This window comes from Quercus suber, unplaced genomic scaffold, assembly GCF_002906115.3.
Source record: "Quercus suber isolate HL8 unplaced genomic scaffold, Cork oak 2.0 scaffold_627, whole genome shotgun sequence".
NCBI lineage: Eukaryota > Viridiplantae > Streptophyta > Magnoliopsida > Fagales > Fagaceae > Quercus > Quercus suber.
Window position 1 is genome coordinate 380,576 of NW_027070069.1, and position 12,982 is coordinate 393,557.

Consider the following 12,982-nt stretch of genomic DNA (forward strand, 5'->3'; position numbering starts at 1 on the left):
ATTGGATTTCATAAATATATAATGAATAACATTAAAGGATTAAACCGGGTACTCAAGGATTAAGATGTAGTAATTTACAAAGTGGCAGTCTACATTAATGACTTTGTATTACTACGAATATTTTATGAAGGGGTTGCATGTATAATAAAGTCTTGGGATATAATTTATAGATAAGACCTAGAGTGCAACTATTTTTATATAGTGGTATTAAAAATAGTTAATGGTAACTTTGGACTTGTCAAGAGTTGACAGAAAAGCCCAAGGCCCATTGGAGCTAGTGTCTTATTGGTCCCTTTTGGTCCCACTCCAAGCCACACACTTAAGCCCAATTGGTAAGGCCCAAAAGGCCAGCCCAATTAGATAAATTGGTTAGATACAAAGGGAAAAACATTCAGATTTTCATATGCAAAAAACATCATTGTGAAATGGTGTGCATGTGAGTTTTTGTCACTCACTAGTCATCCCTTTGTTACCAATTGAGAGACCACACATCTTGGGCGTTAGTAGAATTGGAGTGAAGATTAAAAGTAATCCCAAGTGCTTCAATCTTTGTTTTGAAATTCACCGCTTCAGGGTACGATCTCTTGTTTTCAAATTCTGAAATTTACTTAGTACGTGTTATCAATATCGAATGAAGTGGATCCGTTTAAAACTTATTTTCCGCTGCACTCATCTCTAATTTCCATCAACAGGTTACTAAGTCCTACGGGTAGAAATCACTTTGTAAACTTATAGTATCCTTTCTATGTCTTACGGGTAGGAATCTTATTGGATGCCATATATATGTAATTTGTGATAATATGATCTACAAGCATAAAATTATTTGGAAGCCAACTTGTACTGGGAGAATTAAATAACATAGAGATATACATATTTGGTTCATTAGAATTGTTTACTAGGCATTGATTTTTTTGGAGTATTTGATAAAGCAATGGAGTACTAAATTAGCTGTAGTTTTAGAATAAGTTGTGAGACATGAATTTTAAGAGTAAATTTATATTTTCATTGCTGCCTTAGGGTATCCATTCTTATTGAGTCATGTTGTCCTTATTTAGGTTCTAGTTGACATTGATTTAGACAGTTGAGGTGAGGCTGAAGTTAGCAACTAGAGGTAAGTAGACTTTAGAATATGACATCTCTCAAAACCTATATATATGTATTCTTTGGTAAAAATATATTTATATATATACATAATTGCAAGAGTGAAGTTTCAAAATCTTATACCATTGTCAATGCTTTTTACATACCTGAATTTTATTATTTCTTATGTGTTATTTTGAAATTGTACATGTTAAGAATAACTCAAAACTGTATTTTTGAGAAAGTATTCATTATATGATATATGATTGGTATTGACAATATTGTAATAAAGTAAGAATGTTTTCAAACGGTCAGCTAGATAGTCTGCAACCTTTGCCAACACAAGGTTAAGTGTTGGTCTTCGAGCAATGTGGTGTTATTATGGTGTGGTACAGTGTTATTGTTTGCTCTTAGGAGCTAGTCTTATTGTTTGCTCTTTAGAGCCAATGTTGCCTCTTTGAGGTTAGTGTTATTGTTCCCAATGGGAATCACCCACCAAGTGTTTAGCAGTTTATGTCTTTGTCTGACTAATGTTTTCCATATCAAACTACTGTTTTATTGTTATTGATCTTTATAAGTGGAAAAATTGTTTATTGTCATAATATATTGTTCTACCTATTTAGTGCATATTGGCCAATTAAAATGGTTATCATTTTATTTATTTATTTATTACAGTGTTATAGTAAAATATTTTATTCCTGACAGTTTTACAAAATTTATTATATTACCATTAAAACTATATGCAAGTGTTTTGTAAAGATTATATTTTTTTTTTTCATAGATACTATTGTTTTGTTTTGAGAGACATCCTCATGTTGTGCAGTCTCTTATTGAGCTTCTAGCTCACACCCCCCCCCACCCCCCCCCCCCCCCCCTCCCCCTCTCTCTTTTCCACTCATTCATATTAGAGCAGTTGAATGTCTTTTGGTGGTAGATCAATGGAACCATAGATTGAAGACTTCTCTTGGAGCTATGTTAGTCGATGGACTGTTTTAGTATATTTTCTTAGGATAGTGAGTTTGGCATTTGTGGAACTTTTTGAGATTGTATTTGGAGACTTTATTGTTAAAGTTTTTGTTTTTATGGATTTCATAGGAAAGATTTTGATGGTTTGAAGTTTATTTGTAGATATTTAATTACGCTCTGTTCTATTATATTATTGTTGATTATTTATAAGACAAGTTGTGCATCTAAATCCTTGGTATGTGTTTGGGGTATTACACCAATTGAAACTGGAAACACATAGACAGCCCAAAAAAAAAAAACCCAAAGTTTCTCTATATACTTTTCTTCAACTCCTTAGCAACCAAACAGAGTAATAACCCAGCAAACTAAACACATAGTAATGTTAACTTACAGAGATTGTATGAAGATTTTGGCCTTTGCAATGAAGAAATACGGTTAGTTTTGGGGTATGTTTCATTTTTTTTTCTTTCTTTTCTTGAGTTAGACAGAGACGAAGGAACTGGTTTAGGGTTTTGATTTTTTTTTGGACAAAGTTTAGCTACAAAATTAGTTGTAGCCTTGGGCTACAAACTCACTCAATAAAATAAATATTACTGCATATTTTGAAAATCTAACCGTTAAATTACATGTTCTTTACGCTCTTAATGTACATGTCAATTTTTGTGTCAATCGGATATCATTTACTATATAATCTATAATCTTATATTTTATGCATAATTTTAAATTACAAAAACTTGCAATTTAAAAATTTATTGATAACACAGCTAGTGATCTTTAATTTTCTTGAAATTTTGCAAACATGTAGGATATGAGAAGAAGATGCAATCCAATGGTGGATTTGTCAAAATTTACCTCCAATAAAAAGATATTAAGTGAGTTTGTAACCTAAAGCTACAATTGATTTTGTAGCTAAACTTTGTCCTTTTTTTTTTTTTTAATTAACGTTTTTATAATTTTGAAATAAATAATTAAATAATAAATTTATTAATTAAATTGTATCCAATTCCCTAAAACGTGGGATTATAAATAAAAAAAATAATAATAAAAAAACCGGTGAATGACATTTAGGAGTTAATGGGTCTACAACAAAATTTGTAAAAAAACTAAATTAAATTAAATTGTTGACAAAATAAATTTGTAGTTCATATTGAATTTTGAAAACCAACAAAAAAAAAAAGGTCCTATTTTGTAGGCAATATTGTACGTGGAAGTTAAAGATGTAGTTTTACCAAATTATCCAAGTTTTGTCTCTACTTAAACCTAAGAAAATATGGGTATTTTGGAACAAAAAAAATCTAGTCCAAACGCATAACACTCATCACACCCCTAGGTATTTTTATGATTGAAAAATGTTATAATCCCAAATCATAATAGATGTAAATTATTAACTTTTTCCCAAAAAAATAGAAAAGCCTCTTAGCATGCATGTAAATCTTGCTTGAACAATTTTTTTTTTTTTGGTAACTACCTTTTTTTTCTTTTTTCTTTTTTGCTATTGAAAATTTCACATTTCAACAGCAAACCGTAAGAGACCTAAAGACCACTAAGCAAGGAGCCAGGGAAACCTTTTCTGTATACATGACAACACGGAGGCAAAAGACTTCCAGGATAGTAATCAACATGATCATTAAGAACTTGCTACTGGCATATAATACTAGGCTACTATCATGACCTATTAGTTCATTTGGAGAATTGTGTAAAATTGGGACTAGAATTGAAGATGCTATCAACACTGGACAATTAGACAAAGGGTATGAGAAGCCTCCTATCAAGAAGATATATGGAAGGGCCTATCTAACACCAAAGCACCCAACCTCGTGAGTGTGAGTGCCTCAACAATCCACAAACTACCAAAGCTATACAAAGAAGGCCCGCCAAAAGTTCTCCAATCTAGGAATGTCCCTTGCCCAAGCATATGAGAATCTAACCTCAAAGGATAACTCAAGCCTCTAGATCCCACACCTACGCCTAATACCGTGCCTCCTAGTTGGAACCTCAATGAGTATTGTCACTTCTATCAAAATCTAGCTACAAGAACGACAATTGTTTTCACCTTAAGCTCGAGATACCAGACTTGATAAAAAAAAATGGAACCCTTCTGAACCTAAACATCATTACCCAGCCTAACATAAAAAATAACCCTTTGTCTGATTATCACCGAGCTCCTCCCCCATATCAGAATTGCATTAAGGTTGGAGAAGTTGATTGGGACTATTCTAAACTAACAGAAGTCATGGAGATAAACATGGTTTAAGTTCAATGATTTTGGGATGAAGAGGAAGAGAAGCTTTTGAGTGCTATAGTTGTTTGTGGAATCGCTCCCAAAGGGATGTTTGATTTGAAGAAGAGAATTCAAAAGGAGAATGTGTTAAATGTTACTAGGAGTGAGAAACACTACAAGCCATATTTCTTGGAGTAAGATCATGCCCTAATAGGAACATGGGAGAAGGACAAAAACCTATTGGACTTGATGGAAAAGAAGAGAAAGAAAAGATAGGGTTTTAGCCCAAATGAAGAGGACTTAAGCTCATGTGTTCATTCAGGGATTGTTAATGGATTCTTAGAAAAACTGAGCTGCAGTATTGGAAGCATTGTTTGGAAAAGAAGTGCCCATAGAGACAACACCTGAAAAAGTTTTGGCCATCATCGGAGTAAAGATTGTATATCACCATTCTCTCACCTTTTCCGATGAAGAACTCCCTTCAGAGGGAATCACTCATACAAGGTGTTTGCAAATCACTATTAAGTGCATGGGTGCTAAAGTCTCAATGGTGCTTATTGATAATGGGTCCGCATTGAATGTATGCTCATTTAGGATTGCTCTTAAGATTGGCCTAGACATGAAGACCATTATCCCTTCTCCTTTGACTGTCAAGAATATGACAACACTTCAAGACCGCTTGCAAGATTGGCCCATTGGATTCTATTGAGGAATTTCATGTGATGGATGTAACTCCTAGCTACAACCTTCTTCTAGGAAGAGCATGGCTTCATCCCATGATGTTTTGAAATGCGTTGATACTGCATCATGTTGGAGGATATGACAGAAGAAAAATTATTGTTTCAAACTCTTTGATGTACAATCGGTAAAAACAATGTACAAACTTTTATATCAAATGTCCACATTTTTTAAAATTTCCACTTAATATATTATGACACATAACATGTATGAAGAATGCACAATAATGTTAGGAAAAAAAAATTTAATGTTAGCATTGTTTACTTGTGAAAAATTGCAATGAATGATTGACAAATAAAGTAAATATTTTGTGTATACAATTAACGAAATAAAATTTTTTGTGATAAAAGGCTGCAATAAATAAAAGGAAATAATACCCTCTTATAAACCTTGAATACATATGACTTTAAGTGACTTTTTTTTCTTTTTTTTTTTTTTTTTTGAGACAAAGTTTAGTTCCAAACTAGTTTGGACTTTAGAGTTATCTCTTCCACTCTACATGACAATTTATAAGACTATTTATGTGTAATATTTATACAATTTACATGATTCATTTAAAAATTCATGTCCTATGACTAAAATTAACATGGATGATTTTTGTAATTCCCATATAATGGGTTTGAAAAAAGATAATTTCAAACCAGATTAGAGCTAAACTTTTTTTTATTCAGTTGGTAACCCTCGAAGTTTCTCTCTTTGCTATTTGAAATGAAGCAACAAATTATCAAGTGGACACCCAATACAAAAATTGAGTTTTAAGAAAAGATTCAAAGGAAAACCAAACCCAAGGAAATAAATCCAGGGAAAAAAAAATCTGAAGCAAATCAAAATATTCAAATAGTAAAGAATATATAGATAAATCAATTTAGATGATGAATTTCTTCACTAAAACCAAAAGATTCAAGTGTCCCACATGGCTTAAGTACAAGCTTAATCATGTTTTTATAAGCATTTGAGCACTCTATGCTTGCAAGTTGGTTTTCATGGGTGAGTTATGTCTATAACTTTGTATTATAATATGTGTAAATTCCCTGTAGATAGTCTCACCAAGGAACAATCATTGTCCTAAACGACTACATGGAAAGATACCAAAACGTCGAAGCCCACCCCCCCCCCCCCCCTTTCTCACCATCAGCATGTTATTTTCTAAAGTAACTGTCATAAAATTACCACAAACTTTTGAATTATAAAATAAGTAAATAAATAATGTAATGGAAAATACGGATCTGAGCTCTCTCTAAACTCAAATTTGAACCACCATGGCCGGCCTCTTTAAGATCACATGCTAGGGCTATTAGTGGCTGTGGCTCTTCTATTTTCTTTAGCCTACCTCTCTCTCCCTTATTGACATAGTCTCTCTTTCTTTCTTAGTGTGAATATCTCTCTCTCCTGTCTCAATGTTGTTTGGCAACGGTTTTGTATTGCAACTGCAAGTAGGTGTGTGTGTGTGTATTTAGGCAGATGTGCATCTATGGTATTCATGGGAAAATTGGTTTGTTGCTGGTTCAAATTTTATTAGTTTGATTTTTCTGGATTTGAATTTATTGGTTTGTTCCTCGTCTTTGATTTTCTAAGTCTAGTTTGTTCCTCTCTCTCTCTCTCCCGATATGCTCTTCAAGCTCCAAGATCTTACACACACACACACAGAGACAGAGACCAATCTCTCAATTTTTCATATTTGCTAAAAGTCAATTAGATCCATTCTTCCCTCAAACCTTTTCATTTTTTTTTTTTTTTTTTTTTGGGCCTCTTCCCTACTAGAAAATTCGTATTAGATTTCAAACCCAAAACCTATTCTTTTATTGGTTCCTTTGGTTCTTAGAATTGAAAAATTCAATCCCAAATAATTTCCATTATTGCAGGCAACGTTCATGTTTCCACTTTGCATACCCACTTTCTTCCTACATGTGAGCTCTCAATGGTTTTAACAAAACCTCATTCACAGTGTAAAGAAGAACAAAGAGTGAACAATGGAGAGAGAGAACAATGGAGAGAGAGAGAAGCATGTTTTTTTTTTTTTTAAAAGTTGACATGGCATTTTGTAATGCTAATTAAATTTTTTTTTTTTTTTTGTGACAACATAAGCATGAACTGTGCCAGCAGTGCACACTGTTTGCCATGTATACCATTTTCCATTAATAAGTTAATGACAATGATCAAATTGATTGCAAGTTGAAAATAACAAAGACCAAATTTACTGCTACCAAAACATAGAGACAAAATTGAATGAGCCCCTAAATATAGGAAACAAAATGGTATTTTCGCCATAAAATAAACATCAAAGTAGATATCAGCCAAAGCTTACTTTTATTCTAATATACAATTTCAAGAGAATCAAGTGGATATCAGATCAACAAAATTTGCTTTGACTTGTACAAAACTTGAAATCAGTAATCTCCTCTCCTACTGCTGACAAGATCACTAACAAAAACGTCCTCACCATTTTCACACTGTTCCAAGTACTCTTTGTTTGCAGGATTATAAGCAGCAGCATAACGCAGATAGTTTGCTGCTTCAGTTTTTTGACCTTCATTATATAATGCACTGTAAAGCAAATTCTCAGGTTCAACATTTCAATGTTGAAATCAATCGTGATAAAGAAATGGGAATTATATGAACTAATTCAAGTAACTGCTCTAACTCGTACCTTGCCAGCAATACCAAACCATCAAAATAATGGGCTTTGCTCTTTGGATCATCTGGCTCTTTCAAGCTTGCAACCCTTTCCAGGTGTATGATCCCTTCAGCCCACTTCCCCTGCCAAGTAAAAAAACAAAGAAGGTGGAAATCAGATGAAAAATGGATAAAAGCAATCGGTCCATGAGCATACGGACCCAACTATGAAATTTATAAGAACTAGTTGGGTGATAGCATTAAACTGAAGGAGAAAACTTAGGAACAGCTCTGTAGGTGCTATACTTTAGTTTCTCCATTCAAACACATGGCTGTATTGTCCAATGCAGTACAAACAGTATTACAATAAAGCCAACGTGACAACAACAACTTCACAACATGTCAACACACTTCACAACATGTCAACACCACCTAAGTTGCCTGCCACCTCACACCTGGACCCACAACAATTTACAATTTAAAAACATTTTTTATGGCCCAAATATGGAGATGTGAAATTGTGAATTTTTGTTGTGACCTTAACTTTATTGATAATGTTATCTTTCCCAAGCACAATCAAAAATTATCACAACCATGTGTTGAAATTTAAATGGAAAACCCAAGGTATAGCGCCTAAAGAACTATACCTAAATTTTTCCCTAAACAAAAAACAAAAAGCATGAGGACCCAAAAAAAAACAAGTTACACTGTTGTATTAGCATGTTCCTTAAAAATGTGCCTCAATATTCCTTGCAATTTATATGCTGTTTACAAGTAAAATGAAAGAGAATTTACTGAGCTTCACCTGGCGTATACAAGCAACACCGGCCCACTGAGATGAAAGAATTATAAGATCAGTATTCTCCACGTCTGTTGGATTTCCAGCAAGGAAAAGCTGATAAGAAGGAAAAATAAAATCTCTGATTTATTAAGTGAAGAAGGCATATTCATAAACAAATTAAAAGTACAACAGAAAAGAATAAAAATGCAAGCAACAGGGACTCCTTAGTAATTATTCCCAAACGCATCCTTTTTGAGTAAAGCAAAATATGTATGGCTTCTATATGACATTCCAATCTCTTGATGATCATCTCAGATTGCAGATATGAACCAAGCATTTCACCAAGGATAAACAAACCTTGAAAGTAAAAAGGAGCATAACAAACAAAAACAATGTAAGACCTTGGAGATAGCACGCTCAAAGTATCCGGTAGCCTCTGCAAGCTGTCCATTCTGCAATAACGTCTGCCCCATAACAAGCAAAGCTCTTAAGTAATCAGGATCCTTCTCAAGTGCCAGCCTGTAAATCAAAAGTTACTAACGCAATTCAACAACAAGGGACATAGCTACCCCTAGCAGCAAAACATAAATCTTAAAAAGGGTAAAGAAGAAAACCAAAGAGAAGGGTTAGTTACCGCAGCAAAGGAACTGCTCTTTCTCTTTTCCCATTTGATAAAAGTTGGACAGAGAGCTGTCAACAATAGCACCCATGAACATTGAAAAAATTTGTAACATCTTTCACGTTAATATTAATATAATTTACCAAGGTTTGTGCTCATAGCCACTCACAGCTAGCAGTTCTTTAGGGGATAAGTTCTGTACAGAAATTTTTCGCTTCTTTGTGGGAGAATCACCAATTGTTAGTTGAGCAGGAAAATTTTCCCCCGAATTTGCTGCTATAGTTGGAGCAGCCTTGTCAGGCAAACCCAACTTTGCACGAACAACGGGCTGTTTGAGACATAATTGCTGCACAGTTGATTGCATGTAAGCTGTCTTGAAAAATTATTTGATACAACTTGTCTACAGATTAATGACCTCAAAACATTTTATAATGAATCATAGTTGTTAGATTAAATAATTAAATTCACCATTTCCTAATAGCTTAAACTTTTTGGACAATTGGTAATTTAACATGGAATAATAATAGAAGATCCTGAGTTCAATCCTAGCTTTACTCTACCGTCTCCCATTAAAAATATTAAAAGTCCTACGTGTTGGGCCCCACTTATTAAGAAAATTTTAGACCCACACGTGAGGGGGAATGTTAGATTGAATGGTTAAATTCACTATTTCCTAATTGCCTATACTTTTTGGACAATCAGTAATTTAACAATAGTATTTGGCTATTAGCCCTACAACAAGCACTTAAGGAATGATTAATCTCAGAATAACCCAGAAAACTTGACAAATATTTACCAATTAATATATCTATCCAAGAACAATGCATCAAAGATCAGTAAATTAACATAAAGAATCCTTTTCAAATCAAATCATAGGTAGAATTCAATTGATTCTTTTAGTGAAATTCAGTTGAAATGGTCCAATTGAATTCTATTGTTTTTGAGCAAACTGAAAAATAAATTAAATGAAACCTGTTGTGTTATTTAGAACATGGAAGAAACAAAATTTAATCCATTAATTTTTTAATATTATCCTTAATGAAATATTAAGAGACACCATATGTGAATTTATGATACTTATACAATTAATAATGTATATAGTGTAATACTAATTTTTCTTTTTATATTGGCATAAACTAAAAAGCTGCAAACACAATAAAATAAGAAACAAGTTGCATACAATTTAAAGCTGGCCATTAAAGAATAATGAAAGAAGCTGGCCACAGGCACAAGTCTACCATTCCCCACCACAATGCAAAGGTTCATCTGATTGTCCTCATTCAAAATAAATCTCCGCCCCAAGCCCTCACCACCATAATCTCTAAAACCCCACAGCCCATTTTGTCATGTTTGTGCCTCCTAGATCTTAGCCCAAGTTTCTCTGAGACAAGAGACTCTTCAAGGGTACAAGTAACACTGTCACTTCTCTTTTTATTTATTTACTTAAAAAGTTTTTTTTCATGTAAATTACCTATTTGGTCCCTAACTTTTATGCTAACTGTGAAATTGGTCCTCTAACCTTTCAAACATGTATTTTAATGTGATGAGCACCATGCCGTGCGCCCCCCTTTTTCAGATGATCAGCCACACTAGGAATGAGACATGGCCAGGACTCCCACGGGGTGCAGCAGTGGGGAATCTTGGACAATGGGCGAAACCCCAATCCGGCAATATCGTGTGAGTGAAGAATGGCAATGCCGCTTGTAAAGCTCTTTCATCGAGTGCACGATCATGACAAGACTCGAGGAAGAAGCCCCAACAAACTCCGTGCCAGCAGCCGCGGTAAAACTAGAGGGGGGAGGGGAGCAAGTGTTCTTCAAAATGACTGGGCGTAAAAGGCACGTATGTGATGAATCAGGTTGAAAGTGAAAGTGCCAAAAACTGGTGGAATGCTCTCGAAACCAATTCACTTGAGTGAGACAGAGAAGAGTGGAACTGCGTGTGTAGGGGTGAAATTTGGAGATCTACGAAGGAACGCCAAAAGCGAAGGCAGCTCTCTAGGTCCCTGCCGATGCTGGAGTGAGAAAGCATAGGGAGCGAACGGGATTAGATACCCTGGTAGTCCATGTCGTAAACGATGAGTGTTCGCCCATGGTCTACACGGATTAGGGGCCAACTAATGCGTGAAACACTTTGCCTAGGGAGTACGGTCACAAGACTGAAACTCAAAGGAATTGACGGGGGCTTGCATAAGCGATGGAGCATGTGGTTTAATTCGATACAAAGCACAAAACCTTACCAGCCCTTGACATATGAACAACAAGACCTATCCTTAACGGGATGGTACTTACTTTCATACAGGTGTTGCATGGCTGTCGTCAACTCGTGTCGTGAGATGTTTGGTCAAGTCCTATAACGAGCGAAACCCTCGTTTTGTGTTGCTAAGACATGTGCCTAATGGGAAAGTCTTTGCAACCAAAGTGAGCCATGAAGCCAAGTGACGTGTCAGCGCTACTAATTAAGTGCCAGCACGTAGCTGTGTTGTCAATAAGAAGGGAGCCAGCGCCTTTCAAAACATTTTCTAGTGTGTGTTTTAGAAAGATTGTAGCTAGCGCACTTTACTAATAACACAAAAAATGCTTTTCTCACTTGTCTAGTAAAGTCAAGTTTTTGGCCTTATCTTACAGGTGACGACGACGTCGAGTTGGCAATGGAGAAAGACTCGGCATTTAGGCGAGCAACCCGGTGGTGTGGTAATAGTGGGTTTAGTACGCCTTGCGAAACGGCTCCGAAACAAACAAAAAGGTGCGTGCCGCACTTACGAGGGACTACTAGTGATATATTGGAGGAAGGTAGGGATGACGTCAAGTCCACATAACCCTTATAGGCTGGGCCACACACGTGCTACAATGGCAATTACAATGGGAAGCAAGGCTGTAAGGCAAAGCAAATCTGGAAAGATTGCCTCCATTCAGATTGTTCTCTACAACTCGGGAACACGAAGTTGGAATCGCTAGTAATTGTGGATCAACATGTCGCGGTGAATATGTACCCAGGCCTTGTACACACTACCCATCACACCCTGCGAATTGGTTTTGCTCGAAGCATCAGACCAATGATCACCCATGACTTCTATGTACCACTAGTGCCATAAAGGTTTTTGGTGGTCTTATTGGGGCATACCACAGTGGGGTATTCGACTAGGGTGAAGTCGTAACAAGGTAGTCGTAGGGGAACCTGTGGCTGGATTGAATCCTTCCTGCACAATGGAAATGCCTTCTTCCCCCAACCCAACAAAGGGCAAGCACCCACTTTGCAACAAAAGAAAAGTGAGCACTAGCGCGCATTCATTTTTCAACTAGCTTCAAATAAAAGCTTGACTAATAAGGGCACGCTAGCTACAATCTTTCTAAAGCGCTAACGCGCAACAGCTTTCTAAAGCTCAATCTCTTGCTTGTTGCTTTTGAGCCCAAGCCCATGTTTGCTTAGAACATAAGCTTGAGCTGCGCGAAAGGTTGCTTTCTAATTATATAATAGAAGGCATTATCTAAACGTAAGGGGCCTTTTCCTTCTGGGCTTGAATTCTTACATTTTTCTTATGAAAAGGGGTAAGGGGCAACCAACATAGGAGGCTAGCTTGCTTCCACTGGTGGCAGGCGGGCAAAGGGTCGTTGGGGGCGAGTCACAAAATCCAAGAGTTCACCATTAATTTTAAATCATTAATCATAACCATATATATAAGTTAAATGATTTTACAAGTTACTAGTAGAACTTTTTTCCTATTTTTGGGTCCTTGCCCTCTCTCACGTGTTATCCATGTAAAGTAGTATCTATGTAAAGTAGTAATCAGCTGCTTGTCTCTGTTTTTCAACATCTTCCTATCTATTTCCATCCGATTTCTACAGAAGATCACCAGTGAAGGTTTCTAAAAAAGTCAATATAATTTCACCACCAAATGTGACAACTATCAAGTCACCCCCAACCCTCCATCCCATCCCGTCCTCCCCCAACACCCCCCCCCCCC

General features: G+C 35.7%; 1 protein-coding gene across 1 annotated transcript; it reads right to left on the minus strand.

Annotated features, from left to right (window-relative positions):
* Positions 1-7,246: 7,246 nt before the first annotated feature.
* LOC111993114 (ALBINO3-like protein 2, chloroplastic) lies at positions 7,247-9,364 on the minus strand (the record flags this gene model as incomplete). Its single annotated transcript, XM_024024971.2, is given in 6 exon segments — positions 7,247-7,549; positions 7,653-7,762; positions 8,424-8,513; positions 8,801-8,918; positions 9,034-9,089; positions 9,188-9,364. Coding segments are annotated over 6 exon segments (708 nt in total), but the record flags the coding sequence as incomplete, so codon positions are not given.
* Positions 9,365-12,982: the final 3,618 nt, after the last annotated feature.